We start from the raw sequence: 16,484 nt of genomic DNA, 5'->3' as shown, positions 1-16,484 counted from the left end.
TCCGTCCTACATTTTTTTTCCCCAGTCAAGCTCGTAAATGTTTGTCTATGTGGCAGTTGTGTTTGGGGATATTGATGATGTCAAATGTCTTAATCGGGGAGGGGAGTGGGGGCACATATGCTTATTGATGCATGAAATAAATCCGTAAGAAAGAAAAGAAATCAGCCCCCTTTGACATATCTAAATCGTTTTATTTTTAAATATAAGCTTTTCAGTATTACAAATATAGGCATTTATCTGCTTCCTGATAATATTCACCACAAGATAAAACGTTTTCAATATTGATCTTCATATAAATGAACAGTAGGGAATTATATCAAATACAATATGAATATGTCGTGTCTCAAATAAACAGATGTCTAACAGAAAGGGGAGCACGTTTCAATTTCTGAATAATAAAACTTAAATTATGAGTTTAGACACTGCTGTTCTGCAAGATCCACATATTTTCTATCCTTTTATGCTTTTTTGGCTTAGTGAGGAAAGAAAGAAAAAAAATGTCTGCACATGTCTGAACCCCTCTGCACTGTGATTTCCCTCAGGATTGCCAGCACCCAACTATTCATATACTCAAAAAAATTTACATAGCAACGTGTTTAGGGGGTTTTCCCAAAGAAATAATAATATTAAAAAAACACATTCTTTTAACTTGACAGTAAAAGCCAAATAATAAAAGTGGATTCAATAAAAGCAACAGAAATATTGGCTTCATCTCTCACTCTCACTCTCTCACACTCACACACAGTTCCAACACTAAGATCTCAGTGCTGCACGAGCTTTGTCCAGGATGTCCTTTCTCATTCTTGGATAATTTGGATGAGCAACCAGAACCTGTGGACAAGAAGCAACGATTAATTCCAGGGAAAGAACAGATCTAATCTCTCACTGCAAACTGTAAACATCCACAGGTGTCTCACCTTATGACACACGTCTATGGCATCAACATGCCTCTTTGCTTTTAAGTAGTTGAAGGCAAGCTTGTATCCTGAAATAATAACCAGCACAACATGTTAGAAATATATCTCAGTCTCCTTATAAATTGAACTGGACATGTAATTTTGGATGACATACCAATCGTTGGGTTAGTCCGATTTCCATATTTCCAAGCCAGTTCATAGTTAAGTGCTGCATCACGGAATGCCTGTTCTTTTTCCATTATGTAGCCCATATATTCATAAGCCTTACAGCATGACTGTGGAAAAAATGGAAATTGTTTTCACAAAGAAATTACCATAAAAGATGGCCACCACATTAGAAAGCAGCACAAATCTCCAAAATAAGGGGAAAGCTGTTTTGTGTGAATGGGACTGCCTTGTTAACCACATAATATTCAATCAGTGACAATATTTTCAGGCTGACCTTGTTATGATTGAGGCATCTCTTTAAGAGGTCCCCAGCCATGTCATACTTCCCCGAATGGATGTAGATGTCTGCCAAGAGCAGCCAGCTCTTCTCAAACTCGTCGGCGTCAACAATGCTCCAGTTCATCTTAGCTATGCGTTTGAGCTGGTTCCTGGCGCGAGGAGTTTGTTTTAGCATCATATAAGCAGTTGCCATGGCCAACAGTGCCGGCACGTGGTCTTTCTGAATTCAACCGGAGATTCCTGGTTAGACAAGATAAACCTGACAAGACCCCCCCCCAACCGCTTCCATGTGTTCACACCAAAACACACAGACTTCACTTTAGTACAGGAAGTTAAATCATAAAATTTACCAAATAAAATTTAGCATACAATCAATGATATAAACTGTATACATTCTGTTTTAATTCAGCCTGATCGATGCAGTTTATAACTAAATGGAATGACTGACATTAAGAGAGAGCCTGAAATAATGCACATCTCCTGGTGTGGGTATATTTACACAAGAGTGATGTAACTCATGCGCACCATCTGGAGTTTACTTACCTCATTGTTTGCAATCTCTGTGAAAACACTGAGGGCTTTCTCTACATTGGTCTTCTGCTTAGTGGCCAGAAAGCAGTAGTTCTCCAGGATACGGAGCTGTGTGTGTCCACCCGCTGTCTGAGGCTTTAACTCCTTCAGCAGCTTCTCGGCTGTTCTCACAGCGACCTGCTCCGACTCCTGCTTCTCTGTGGAGTTCCTGATGAGAGATCAAAAGGTGAGCATTAGAAGTCTGGTGGTTTTCCAACAATAAAATATATACTGTATAGTCTACAGTCTTAGTATAGTCACACTGCTACTCACCCGATTTCACCATCTAAATTCTCAAATACTTCTCCTCCAATGGTGTCATTGTCAGGGTTTAGGTAGATTTCAATCATGTTATACACTGCGTTTTGACCCCAATCATTGTCTTTCCGTGCTTTGTTAAAGTGTCGCAGGGCATCATTAGGTTCTCCTGTGAACCTGAGCAGCAAGCACACGTTAAGTCACAAATCTTAAAACAGATGTTGCTATAATCCCGAGGAAATGCTTTTCCAAACTTACCAAAGATAAAGTCCCTTGCAATAGTTGAACCCAGGGTCAAACCTCGTCCTGGAAGAATGTTTTTCTGCCATATCAATAAATCTGGGAACTTCTTCCAACTTCCCGGCCCGCCTCAATAGGTCAATAAGACGTGACAATGTTGGGTAGTTGTCTGAAAGGAACAGGTGTAACTTATTATGCTTTCCGTTTAGAGAAGGTCAAATCATCAAATCACATTTACATTCACCACAAGAAAATGTTAAACGTGGTTGTCTGGCACCTGGTTTGCGCTCCAGGAGTTGTTGAAAGTGGAAAACTGCCTGTTCATAGTCCTGCTTCCTGAACATAATGTCAGCCATCATCTAAGGACAAAAATATCAAAGAAATAACTGTCTATAAATTAGTTCCAAATAAACATTATGATCAAAACTGTGGCAAAAGACAGCCAGAACAAACCAGAGTTGCATCTTCGTTGCACTGGTCATTTTTCAAAATGACGCTGCACTGCTCCTGGCACGCATCAACCTCATCTAGAGTAAGGTACAACCGAGCCAACTCCAGCATCACCTAGGCACAGGGAATGAATTTAATTGAATTTATGTGACAACACTTTTGGTGGAATAATGTAGATAAATCAGACTTAAATCTATTAACAACTAAGATCACAAAATTAAAAAAAAAAAAACACAAGCACCAAACCAGAAAAGATGCCAGTGCTTGTTAACCACAGCTGCAGTGAGTACACAGGACGTTTTTGATTCAGCTGCACTGACCTTGCGATCCGTCTCACAATACACAAGAGCTTCTTTGTAGAATTTGACCGCTCTCTCATAGCCCCTCTGACTTGTGTAGTGTTTAGCGATCTCAGCGCAGATCTCAGCAGCAAGCTGCTTCTGCATGGGGACGGCGTCAGGCTGCTCCAACTGCACCCGCTTCAGCACCTTGGCCTGCACATCCCTGGCCTATATGCAGCGAAAACACAACCTCATTATAAATAATACAACAATAACAAGCATCATCCTTACCATCTCTGTAGGAACAAGATTAAGAATATTGAAATTCAAAATAGATTGCGTTACTTTATGCTACTCTGACGGTCTTTTTAGGCTGACCAGTAGGTTTTGCTGAAAAATATTTGATACAAAATGTGAAAAGATGACAAAGGTCCTGTTTCAAAAAGCAGGTTTCTGAGTTGACTAACCTAGAGATGGGAAACAGAACAGCTGATCGTACATTCACTCTTGCGCACTGAATGAAAAAAAGCCATTTGTGGAGCTCGGATACTACAATTCCCCCTGACAACATGTAAATAAAAGACAAAGCCTCCATTTCAATCCAGTAGGCACAGAGCTGTTAATGCATGTATGTGTGGACGGTGCACATTTATCTAAAAAAAAAAAGGGCCTTAAGTTAAAATAAATTCAGACTACATGCAGCCTGTTTAAAACTTTAAAATTGTATTCATACGTCACAATCTTGCTCACTCAGAAATATAGTATTATAGAAATGATGTTCCATCAGTGCGACCATCTTTCACACCTTAAGTAATAATTATTCATTGATCCTAGATGTCTAAAGCTTTGTATGGATTTTTACCATTTAAACTGAGATTACACATGATGTGCTATAAACATTTTAGTGGAACTGCTATAACAAAGTGACATCTGTCTTGTGTGAGTAACAGCGTTGTAAAAAACCCCATTAAACTTGTAAAAAGGACATGCAGAGGTTTTATTCTGAGCTGAGGGTGAATGCTGTGTAATATTTGACTGAGGGCAAACTGACAGCTCATCAAAGTGGTAACTTTAGATAGTCCTGAGTTACAAACTAATATCCAAAAAGGATTTTGATTGTGACACACAGTAAACCTCTGCTAATTAATGCGCTTTGACACAGACTGAATCAATGACTAAACAAACAGCTTGTCTTGCTTTTTAAGATGGAGGAGACAGACAGAAACTCATATGGTAACTGACCCAGAGTTTAAGCTACCTCTCTTTCTGGAACTGAAAATCCAGAGTTTCCCTGATCTCAAGGTTAACAAACTCAGATTTTTCACATAACTGTAAACACTTACTCTTTGTAGGGAAAGCAAAGCTTCCTCATTTTTGTCAACCTTATTTTGGATCTTTGCCAACAGGACCAGGTAACGACAGTCATCTGAGAGCGCCTGCAGTTCATTTACTGGGTGGGTTTGAAGAAGTTATGTTAGAAACACAACAAAACAATAAACAGCGAAAAATAATCAGTAAATACTTTATCTAAAACATAGTGATTGATGTTAGTGAAGTGAAGATGTTTTGATTTGCTTTACAAATTCAAAGCAGTTTGGTATTACCATAACATTTCTTTTGTTTAGTTGCATGAAGCTGTTTATACTTAAGCAGTATCAGTATCACATCTGTGCACGAACTATCATCATGACTAGATTCTTTTATTCTTAATCGTGGCGTTTGACGCCACGAGTTCACTGTGTGAAATACTGTGGCATCTTAAGTACCTGGTTCATGGGCCAGGGCTTCATGCAGGACTCTCTCACAGCGCTCATATTGCTTCATCTTCATCAGCAGCTCAGCTAGGTCATAGCGCAGGAAGTTCTGTTGCTCAGTCTTCAAAGCCGCCTCGTAGTAATTTATTGCCTGTGTAACAGCAGCTTTGTGTCAACATTGTTTTTTTTTTCTGTGGGTGAGTCATGTTTACCTTTAAATGAGTGTACAACACAAACCTTGACGTAGTTGTGAGTCTTGACCAGGGCTTTTCCGATCTTGCTGGCTAAAGCACCATCTTTGGGGTTTTTCTTCAGAGCGTGCTCATAAACCTCAATGGCTTTCTCTGGCTGAGGATAAACATGTCACACGGTAAGTGGTGTCGCAATTTGGTGTTGGTTTGTTGGTGTTTGGTTGTGTTTTTGTAAATATTATTCAGGAGGTTTAATGTATTTCATTATTTACAAACTCTTGTGAATTTGTGGCAAACATCTTAAGGCTTAAGCATGCTTCAAAATAGGAGCTACATAAAGATACGATTTCTGATGGTTGAGTAAGGTCTATTTCAGGTTTGAATGACGTCATCTTACCAATCATCACAACCAGAGTGTGTGTTAACATGCCTGACATTAGGGAGGCTCAGCTTGCCTCCCTGGGTTATGCATGAAGGAGAATACAGATTTTTGAAATTACTTCTCAAGTATTGCCTGGTTGATGCTTATTTCCCTTTTACCTGTGGGTGAAACATTGTGTGGTCGCTATTAATTCCTCCTTTATATAAAATACTGTGTCACAGTGTTCCACTGTAGCTCACAGTTGTTATTATATTTGTTAGGTTTACAGGTGGTGTGCTGCTCTGTGTGCTCTCCTGTGAATTACTATACTTGATTCTTGTCTAATCCTAAAAATAGCTGTTTGATGTTGTATTCCAGGGCATTTAACCTTTTCCACTCACATTTGAGTTATCAACTTGAAAATTAGTCTACAATTTTTCAGGCTTTCCAGGACACATGGAAACTACTGACAGTGGGCCAAATTATTCAGATGAATGCATTTTAACTGTGCCAAGAGGAGGAGTAGATTTGCTTACTTAATGTGTTGTTTGATAGCTCTCTGTCACTATATGTTTTCCTGGCTCATCATACAGTGGCATCATGGATCATTTCTTTGTACATTTTCTATATTTTCTATATTTAACTATGACTAGACAACACACCACAAGAATATGGTTATTTGAAGCATATAGCACCTTTAAAGCCATTTTAAGTTTGCCAACATTCACATAAATGAGTTTATATGGGATACAAAATATCTCAAAGACACAGATGAATCACATCTCGCACTTACTTCTTGAATGTTAATGTAGGCATCACCTAGTAAGAGGTATGTGTGAGGACTGGGCAGCTTCTCCACCATTTCTCTGGAGAAAACACAGATATCACATCACATATGGCATAAGGACATAATGTTTGTCCCTGCTGGTCTGAGGTTCAGTCATGCTTTACTGCGTCTCGGCTGTTGATACAAGTAGCAGCAGAAGACTGCAGGCAACTGTGCACATTTCTTCTTTAGTGCATGAATGGCTTCAGTTAAATTTTTATTTGATTTACTTTACGTTTGTGGTCTTCTAAATCCTACTACCGACTCTGCTGGATAAAATGTTGGTGCACTAAGAGTCAATTAAGTTTCAGCCATTACTGTCATTACATTTACAATGCATTAGGTTTCGGCTACTATCTTGCATCAAGATCACTCCAAGATTTTAGTATGCTTTTTTTGGTCCATTTGAATCCACATTTACTGCTCACCTGTAACAGCTTGCATACAGACGTTTCTCTTTCCTGTGGTTCAGATATATGTCTCCCATTTTCTCCTTGGCTTGGATGTAGTAGGGCTGCTCAGGGGTAATGTTTCTGAGCATACTCAGCGCCAGCTCGGTGTCACCACGCAGCAGGGCCAGGTCTGCATTGGCAATGGTGACACGTAGCTCCTCTGGGGTTCCCGAGAACTCGTTGATGGTATCCTGCATCACCTTTGCTGCTTCATGCTGAAATATTAAATCCATTCATAAGTTTATACTGTATTTTTTCCTTCAAGGCCAGGCATACGTGCAAACCCAACAACACTACTGGGAGAAAAAGCTTAAACAATACTCACAGCAGAGTACAATACAACACTACTTTACATAAACCATAAAGGACAATATCTTGAGTGCTTCAAATTAAACAGGACAGTATTATGTACAATCCTTCTTACATCAAAATTCGATATTTTACCTGTTCTCCGTTGAGCCACAGGGCCTCAGCTAACTCCAAGAAGACAGAGACACAGTCAGCAGGACTGAGCTCAATCTTCTTGTTCTTGGATTTGGACGAGGATCCAGCTCTGCGGACACCTGGAAGACTCATGGCCATCTGCAATGTCTGAATGGCCTCCGTCAGCTCGCCCATTTTCTTCTTAGCCTGAGCCTTGATCAGGTGGTACAACGGATGTTCTCGGATCTTGAATGGACAAGAAATCATGACCCATTTGAACATGCAGTTAACCAATAGAAAAAATTGTCCAGGTCGTGTAAAAATTCTGTGGTTGAGTTTGTGGTAAATAACATTCACCATAGAAATAATTTTGACCATCCCAACCAAGATAAACTGTTACTGATTATATTGACTCTGTATTAACCTGACTTTCACTATAAATTATACCAATGCATACCAATGGAGCTTTTAATAAGCACAAACCTGACTACATAACCAAACAATTTTGAACTGTTGACATTTTACAATATACACTGATATCTTATCAACACAGACTGAGCAGACACAGTTCCCTTCTGTGGAGACATATTAACCATGTACTTTCTTCTTCCTTTCACCTACATCGTTAACTGTATCACTATGCCTAACTGAGGACTAGCTGACATGCTCCTACATGTTACAGATAAAGGAGACAGAGCTGCAATATATTTGCACATTTGCCTTGAGTCAAATAAAGCCAGAACACACACTGTCTCATAAACATTTAGCATCCAATAACACTGTCCATGTTGATGGTGATCTTACCTCAAAGTTATGGCTGAGGCAGAGTTCAAGAGACTGGGAACACAATGTGAAGTTACCCTGCAGAAGATGGATCTGTGCCATTAGCAGATGAGCGTCTGCATGAGAAGGACACTGGTCCAGACAGTGTTGTAGACTGCTCTGAGCAGCGTCAACGTCACCTGAAGGAACACAGAAGCACTGCAGTTTAAAACAGTACTGGCAGGAAATAAACCAAATATATATTTCACACGCAGTGCTCACCAGACTGATATCTGACTTTGGCGAGCAGGAAGACCCCTTGAGGAAGACCTGGCACAATCTTGACCACAGTATCCAACAATGTGGCACAGTGCTGGAGCTGAGGAGCAGGAGGTTGGCCCTGGGCTGGAGGCTGAAACAAAAACAGTAAAAGTTGTTTTATGGTGAGTCTCATTACAAGAGGATTAAGTTTGCATAGCCCAAATTTAAAACCCAGAATTCACATTTTAAGGATCAATGAACACACATTAATGAGTCTGCCAGTCGTACCTTAGCAGGACACAGAGCCAGATACTCTTTGACAATTTCCAACAGGAAGTCAGGGTTCAGCTTCTCAAAGTACTCCACTCCCAGAGGCAGACCCTGAAGGTTGGAGAAGTGTGTGTCCACGGCATCATTCAACAGATTGGTCACCTCTTCCTGGGGCCGGCGCTTTTTCACTGCCAGAACAGCACGGAGGTACAGTAGCTCCTAATTGGGTTGAGAGAAAAAAAGAAGAAATTAACTAATAGCAAAAATGTTTGGATAAAAGAAAAGAGTTAGAGGTGGGGAAGCAGGAAGAAAAACTTGGCAAAGATATTATGTGTGAGATGGATCAAAGATAAAATACCGAAGACCCACAGGAGCAGCTGCTGCCTATCCTGCTAGATGCTTTTGCTTAATGCTTTTCAGACAGGTCTTAAAGCACATTAATGATTCTAAACCATAAGCCTCTTCCTCTAGGATACTCTTAATGAGTAAAAGACATTTCCTGCTGTCATTGGTGAGCATTTATAAAAAGACTTTACCCCTGATTTTCCAATAGACTGTTGAATCTCTGTGAGAAATTCCAACTGTTGTTCTGCATCTTCAAGGTGGCCCTCTATCAGCTGGCAGCGAATTATACCTGCAAAACAAACGACAACAAAAGTTATATCCTCAGGATAAAAGATGTATGTATGGACTGTGAGTGTCATTTAGACAACAGATTAATAAAAAAATTAAACAAAAATACCAGTCAAAGCAGAAACACTTGTCTCATCCAAAGTCATGGCAGTCTTGTACCACTTCATGGCATCTTTGATTCTCCCCTGAAGCACCATCTGGTAGCCCAACTCTGTGGCTAAATCAGAGTCCCCCGATGCCACAGAGAAGGCTCTTTCCACCATCCTAAACGTCTGCTCAATCAGCTTCTCATTTCGTCCACACTATGACACAAAAAACAAAACAAGAAACGCTGAAATTTCTTGCAAGTTAAAAAAGTCTTCAGAAGTAAATAGGACTAAAAGTGTAGAATTAAGGATTTAGAGAGAACACTGAAAACTGTCGTACAACACGGGTGAAGGCCAGAGACATCCTGTAGAACAGCTCTGGGTTGTGTGGTTCCAGGATCTCCAGGCTGCTGATGAGGTTTGAAAGCTGCTTTACTGACTGCCAAGGGGGATACAAAAACAGTTTCTGTCAAGTGACCAGCACTTTGCCACGGCTCCATCATAAATGCCAGTATTTACTATTTTATTTGGATTCCTGCAAACCTATGAGTTCAAAGTATGTGATAATGTGAACTTTACCTCTGTAATGTCTCCATCTCTACATAAAGAATGTAGAGCTAGCATCCGTAGTGCCTCCGGGTTATTTTTATCCTTCTGTAAAAGCCTGAAATATGACACAAGGTGCTGTGAATGAAGTCCATCTCCTCGACTTAATAAGCTTGGATTTCTTTGATTGATAGTAATAGAATAGGTGATACTGCTGCAGCAGTTGTTGAGCTCCTAGACAAATAACATTAAAACTAAAAGGAATTGTGAAGGCTGTCAAAGTATGTAAGGTATACTGTATGCTGTTTGCACCCCTCCTCTTCACAGCCTCCAAGTGAGGGCACCACAGAGTCTCTAAACTTGGTACAACTTGAGTAATCACTCTTCCTCCTGAGCTGAAGCAGCAAATCCTTAGAATTGTGTTAAGACTTCTGCACTTTGGCTCAAAGACCTGATACTAGCCAAGATCCAGAGGGACAAGCACAAACAATGGCTTAATCATTATGTCCTGGTTTGAAGCATCACACTGGTGTTTCATTTGCACTTGAATGCTGAGCTATAAGGAAAGGCTGACAGTGTTTTTTTCTTACATCCCTTGTGGTGATTACAAATGTTTTTTTGTGCTTTACGATCTCAACAGAGACACTGTAACCTTAAGATTCTGGGGAAGAGAGCTCTGGCAAGATTGCACTATAAGAGATGAGGCTGGTTCATGACTTGTGAGGAACATCCTAACCACCTCATCAATTACCTGTGTGCTGCATCTGTGGTTTGCTCCCAGTCTTGAAGGCTGAGCAACAGTTTCATCTTCTTGATGAGGGCAGGCAAGAACCCAGGGAAACTAACAATGACCTGGTTAACCATCTCCAATGCTCCGGAGTAGTTCTGACGATATTCATAGTATTGTGCCTAGGAAAGAACACACGTCACTTAGTCATCATATAACACAGGCTGGTACAAAACATGACTATTACTTTATTTTTTAATATGAGTGAAACATCTAAATGTCTAAAAGGTAACAAACCTATAAGGAACAACAATGGAAGCAATATTTCCAAAGTTACAGAGGAATAATCCAAATAATGTACTGTCCAAAAGAGCTGCAAGATAAATTATAACTGAGCTAAACACTAAAATACACCAATCGCAGTGATGGCAAGAGACACACTAAATAAAACAGAGTCAATTAGAAACTAAGTACTGTAAAAGGCATAGGAAATATGGGAAATCATAGCATCGTAACATTTTCAATATGGATTTGTAATTCCCATCTCACCTTTCCCATCAGGGCAAAAACATCTGCTTTCTCTTTCAGTCCCTCGTCGAAGTATTTTCCAGCCTTTCTGGCATAGGCGTCTTTCCCAGATGTCACATCTATCCAGGCTTTTAGGATTATCCCCTGAAAAACAAATATCAGTCCAAATTTGACAGAAGTGCAAAGTTATGACACGCATAGCAATACATACACTCCAAGGCTTTGCATAAAAATGGTAAAAAAATATTACTGATGCATTTTTCAAACACGCGATAGAAATGCAAATCTCACCTCTCTAGAGCCATTGGAGAGTTTGATCATTCTCTCTGTGTACTCCCTCGCCTTATCATTTCGCCCCAATAGCCAGAGAAACATCCCAGCATAGTACAGACTCTTGGGAGATGCACTTTTACGATCTTCTTTGACCTTAGCATCGAGTTCTTGAATGACTTCTCTGTCTGTGAATACAAAGACACTTATGATCAGATTATCCCCAACGTGTGTGTGTGGTCCTTTGGCAAACATCTGTGAGAAGAATAAAAAAGGACTATGTTCGCTTACCTGGGGTTGTCTTCTTTTTCTCAGCATAAACAAGGGCCATTAATGAGCAGAGAGACACATCTCGACTATCTCTTATTGTCTCCAACTCTACTGAGGCTTCTTGGATTTGATCTGTAGTATAAAAAAGACATAAGTGCATGTATGACAGATGACAAAGAGACGCCAGTCTAACCAGGAAACACCCATGCTGTTGTTATTTCACATGATTTTTCCAAGCTTACCTTGCATTAGGTTCCCATATGCATGAAAAAAACTGTAGATAGGAGCACTGCTGAATTTCCTCTGCGCAGCTGCTGCAGCGTTCACAGCGTGATTGAAATACTTTTCATAGCAATAGTACCTGAGCAAAGTCTGCGGAAAAACAAAGAGAAGGCATTGGTTTTTTACGCTAGTAGCAAATAACCCCTGTGAAATGAACCCTGTGTTTAGCTTGTTTAGCAGTATGAATTGACGCTTTGAAAGGTCCTAATTTATAAAGAGGTTGGCTATTTCTCTGTATCCTTTGGCCGGCTACATTGCGACATTGTTGTAATATTAATGTTAGTCTCCAGGTCGCTGTAACGTTATCATTAAAACACGTTCACTTACCAACGCTGTCTCTTCGTCCTCCATCTTGGCCGAGACGTTTTGCTCTTAAATAGTAAACTAGTGTGAAAATAACTGCTAATTTATCCTATCTGCATTGTACTTTAGTACAAGAACGACCTCCATATAGTTTTAATACAGTTTTGTGTTTTCGCCATCTTGCATCAAGTCCTTTGGCGTTGCCCGGTAACTAAGTAACGCAACCGGAAGGCTGTGGTCCCTGAGTTTTTTCTTCCAGGCACCACTTCCTCTCTGGGTGCTCGTATGTCCCGTCTTCTTTAGTGTGAATGGCAGATCCAAACCACAACCATAGCTTATACAACCACTACATCCTGCGTAAAACATTTCATTGGTAACCTTTTAGGCGATGATTAATGAACAGTGTCGGGTCTCTCAACCTGGTAGGAAGCCTGACAGTCTAAACTCAGGAAAACTACGATCATTTAGCTGCCACCTTTACGTTTGAGTCGAGCTAGTTTCGGCTTTGTATCACCAGGTGGCGCACTCATGCTTTTTTAATACTACTACTGCTACTATATATATATATATATATATATATATATATATATATACCACGACTACTACTACTTTTACTATTGCTACAAATAATACCCGAATAATACAAACGTATAGTCTATGCACGGAAGGTGAAGGGATGTGTGCGTGTTCGTGTGTCACCATATGCGCAGTGATTTTATGAACTCATGTTTTGAGGCCTAGGATAGGTCTATTGCATGTCAAAGTTAAATCTACTTTGAATGTATGGAAATAATGTGAGGCTAACAATCACAGTCGTTGGATTCATGTGGTCAGTAGGCTTGTTGTTGGGCTGTCAGTTTCCCAGAAATACACAATTTTTAATTCTCACTTTAAGGAAGACTTTTGAAGATAATGTCAACATCTCATTTTTATTATAGTGTAATAGCCTATAAGTTTTATTATTGTTCTGCTAATCCAAACCCCCAAAAAATCCTCCTATTAACATATCTTTACATAGTTTTGCCATGCGCAGAGGGAACATGTTTCCATCCTGCCAGTGGTGGCCTAATGTTACGCAACACCATGCATTGACTGTTCAGTATGAACTCTTGATGTCTACAGTGTTGAGTCGAGGGCAGGAGCAGCCAGTGTCCAGCATGGGTGCAACTGTTCCAAGAGAGACCTTTCCATGCCTTGTCAGATACTATTTAGCACTAACTCTGGCACATAATCATTACTCTCTGCAGCACACATCAATGGAAGAGTAAATCAGGTTGGTATCGAGCTCTGTGCATGTGCAGCAATGGGAAATGACTATGTGCTGCATCACACAATTTACCTCACACAGCTTTGAACCCATATTGTCAGAAATGATGTGACCAGAAGAAATAGACATGATGCATAATATTATCTATTTGATATGAACGATTTTGTGTTCATTAATTCATTAATCCAAATAACATTGCGTTTTCAATAATAATCATACAATGTAGTTGTACACACGGTGGATAATGAAGGTGTCGCACTTAGCAAAGAGCAATAAATACTGCATGTGTTGTTGCACTTACAAGGAATGCATTTGAAAACCTATTAGAGGAAAGACTGTGGAATATGTACCCCTGGGATATACTGCTGTAGCATTCTAATGGCTATATCCATTGTGGTTTGTACAGACCATTATTGATCAAAGAGCCATGCCCAATAATACACGCAGCTCACTTTCTAATGAACTCTTTTATTTTATTTTTTCCATATGTGTTGCAATAATAAAAAAGTTGCTTGAAATTTGATGGCACACACACACACACACACACACACACACACGGTACTAATTTACCCCTGTAAACAACAAGTAATGATGATGGTGAGGGATTTCTGTCTTCTTACATATTTAATTGTAATATGTAGAATGAAACAGTAAAAAGTAAAGGTTGAATTTGTGCAATCATCTGCCCTTGATAAGGTGTTGTCTGTAAACTGCTGTATGTGTGTTTGTGTGTTGATGTATGTGAGTTACTGAGGGAGTGGTTCACTTGAAGTGTGTGTGTGTGTGTGTGTGTGTGTGTGTGTGTGTGTGTGTGTGTGTGTGTGTGTGTGTGTGTGTGTGTGTGTGTGTGTGAATCTGTGCGATTTAGTGGTCGAGATAAAAAGTGAGTGTGTGCCTGTGTCTGTCTGTCTGTGTGTCTGTCTATTAGCACATTGGGGAAGGTTGGGGGGGGGGGTTACTCACCGCTACCTAATCTAATAGGATTTTCTCCCCATCTATCTACAGCAAATAAAATTACAGAGCTGTTATGAGTAGCATTCTCAGATTTCTCTCTGAATTGTTTTTCATCCTGCGTTTCCATGCATGCCAGTGGGCGAGATCCCGAGCCAAATAGACATCCTTTCACATATAACATGTCCACATATTATTGCCCATGCAGCTTGCGAGACTCCCTGGGTGGGGACGGCAGACCAACTTCCGACCTTCCACCCTAATGCAGTCTAACAAAGGAGCTTGATGTCATGTTGCTTGGCAACCGGCAAGGAGAATCTGCAGAATCACTCTTGATTTACTGGTCATTAAAAAGGGCAATCTGTAACCCCACCAGTTGCCATCAGGTGTGTGCTGGTTTCAGTCATAAGGTACATGTCAAATGTGTATTGGCTCTTTTACATCAATTGATGGGTGAAATTAGACAATAATCTTCCACAGAATAAGAATCTTTTGATGTTTATCATTTAACTAATTGGCCTGTTTGTTTCTGTTATAATGCCTTGAGTTCTGAGAGCAAGCTAGCAAACATTTATCTTCTCACTGGCTTGTCAGGAAAACAACACGTGAGCCATAATGTGCTGTCAGTGGGTGTGGTGATAATAACATCATCATTTTGAGACAGATTGGCAGGAATAATCAGCACTTTGCTATCATCCTCCTGTTTACTGCCCTCAGGATTCAGTAGCCACAATAGGTAAAAGCGATGTTGGACTGTAATGAATATTTGTTATTAATAATTAATAAAATGTTCCACCCACTTAAGCTGCTAATAGTTTCCGGCAGGAGACACAAAGCACACTCAGAAACCAGATTCTAGCTTCTTGCTCAGATGTTTGTTGAAACATACTGCTCACTGAAAAGAGAATATCAAAAACATGGACACATTTTCAGCTCTGAAACGGCCTTCCTGACCAGGACTGACTAAAATAGTTTGATGTTTTCATGTCACTCAAGATGATTTCAAGTCATACATTCATAAGTGCTTTCAATATCCCAAGAGATCTAACAGATCAATATAAGTCGAAGCATTTACAGTTAAAGTGCTCATTACATTTTGCACATGAAATGGACACTGATAACTTTAACATTTTACAGGTTCTGAAATGACACTAATGCTGATTGCGGTTGAGTAGCTACCAGCATTGTAACAATCATAAAGCTTATAACTCTAACAGCGGATGCTTAATGCCTCCAAATTATATGGTTAGCACTTTAGCTTAATTTTTCTGAATGAAGTCCTCTCACTTGACTGGAAACTACCACAATGATTTCTCGTCAATATCATTCAACTGGTCATGAATCATCGCCTGCACGATATCAATGATATTACCAAATAAAGATCCAGTATAGTTAATGTAGGCCATTGGCTCCTTAAAATACAGCATTAATTCTAAAAAATATTGACAATGAAAATCTAGAAAATACCCGCCGTTAACTACAACGGAAACGTGTGAATCGCTGCACATTCACAATTGTCAGATGCTAGGGAAAGCTAGACAGGCTGACTCATGCTTACGCAGAAAAAATAAGAAGCATGTGGGAAAAGAATGTAAAATAAACACATATCAATCATGGCATTTTGTTTTGGGTGCCTAAGTGCTCTTTTCACATTTTTTTTTTTCACACGTTGCCTTCTCTAGAGATAACAGTTGTGATACATTGATCCTAATTGTGCTGCCGTCAGTGGCCTGTCAGCTAGGCATCAACCTCTGGTGGTCTCTGGTGCCCTTTCAACCGGACACATATGAGAAAAGCCCCCTTGGACCCTGCTGTTCCCAGTGCTCTTCTCACTACATAAAAATTCTGCAGACTTACTACAGCTTATTCAAGTAATGTAGACTACATTATTTTGGTGTTTCTGATGACAAATATTAAGAGAAAGAAAACATTATTTTATACCAATTCTAGGATCTCTGTTTTGGTTTCCTGTGAATAAAACTGTGCACATCACAGTATATTATGTAAATTATACTAGTTAGTGTTTGAGCAAGAATATCAACCTCAAGAAATGTAAGCAGTTTTAAACAAGGCTATACTGTACCTGCACATAGCAAAAACAAAAGCAGAAAAGCTCAGGCCCTACACAACGTGGATACCAAATGATAAAGCTCACAAA

General features: G+C 39.8%; 1 protein-coding gene across 1 annotated transcript; it reads right to left on the bottom strand.

The window, feature by feature from the left end:
* Nucleotides 1–170: 170 nt before the first annotated feature.
* ttc21b (tetratricopeptide repeat domain 21B) lies at nucleotides 171–12,318 on the bottom strand. The gene is made up of 29 exons (XM_051403688.1): nucleotides 12,133–12,318; nucleotides 11,766–11,895; nucleotides 11,545–11,655; nucleotides 11,275–11,441; nucleotides 11,005–11,127; nucleotides 10,480–10,637; nucleotides 9,762–9,846; nucleotides 9,523–9,621; nucleotides 9,206–9,398; nucleotides 9,000–9,097; nucleotides 8,482–8,682; nucleotides 8,215–8,344; nucleotides 7,975–8,132; nucleotides 7,192–7,416; nucleotides 6,724–6,962; nucleotides 6,263–6,335; nucleotides 5,155–5,265; nucleotides 4,930–5,068; nucleotides 4,507–4,613; nucleotides 3,203–3,391; nucleotides 2,886–2,996; nucleotides 2,710–2,791; nucleotides 2,451–2,601; nucleotides 2,208–2,369; nucleotides 1,908–2,103; nucleotides 1,360–1,584; nucleotides 1,072–1,192; nucleotides 918–985; nucleotides 171–831 (listed from the first exon to the last, which is right to left on the bottom strand). The coding sequence occupies exons 1-29, from the start codon at nucleotides 12,154–12,156 to the stop codon at nucleotides 754–756; spliced, it is 3,954 nt and encodes a 1,317-aa protein (XP_051259648.1). The 5' UTR covers nucleotides 12,157–12,318; the 3' UTR covers nucleotides 171–753.
* Nucleotides 12,319–16,484: the final 4,166 nt, after the last annotated feature.

The sequence above is a fragment of the Dicentrarchus labrax genome, unplaced genomic scaffold, assembly GCF_905237075.1.
Source record: "Dicentrarchus labrax unplaced genomic scaffold, dlabrax2021, whole genome shotgun sequence".
Taxonomy (NCBI): Eukaryota; Metazoa; Chordata; class Actinopteri; family Moronidae; genus Dicentrarchus; species Dicentrarchus labrax.
The sequence above is the reverse complement of the archived record's forward strand: the minus strand, read 5'-3'. Positions and strand labels throughout refer to the sequence as shown.

Bases quoted from the DNA above. Each gene is read 5' to 3' on its own strand.
- ttc21b (XM_051403688.1), bottom strand. From the start codon at position 12,156: ATGGAGGACGAAGAGACAGCGTTG. The intron at 5,266-6,262 runs GTAAGTGCGAGA...GTTTATCCTCAG, and splicing joins CCTACATTAACATTCAAGAA to CCAGAGAAAGCCATTGAGGT. The intron at 986-1,071 runs GTATGTCATCCA...TTATTATTTCAG, and splicing joins TCGGACTAACCCAACGATTG to GATACAAGCTTGCCTTCAAC.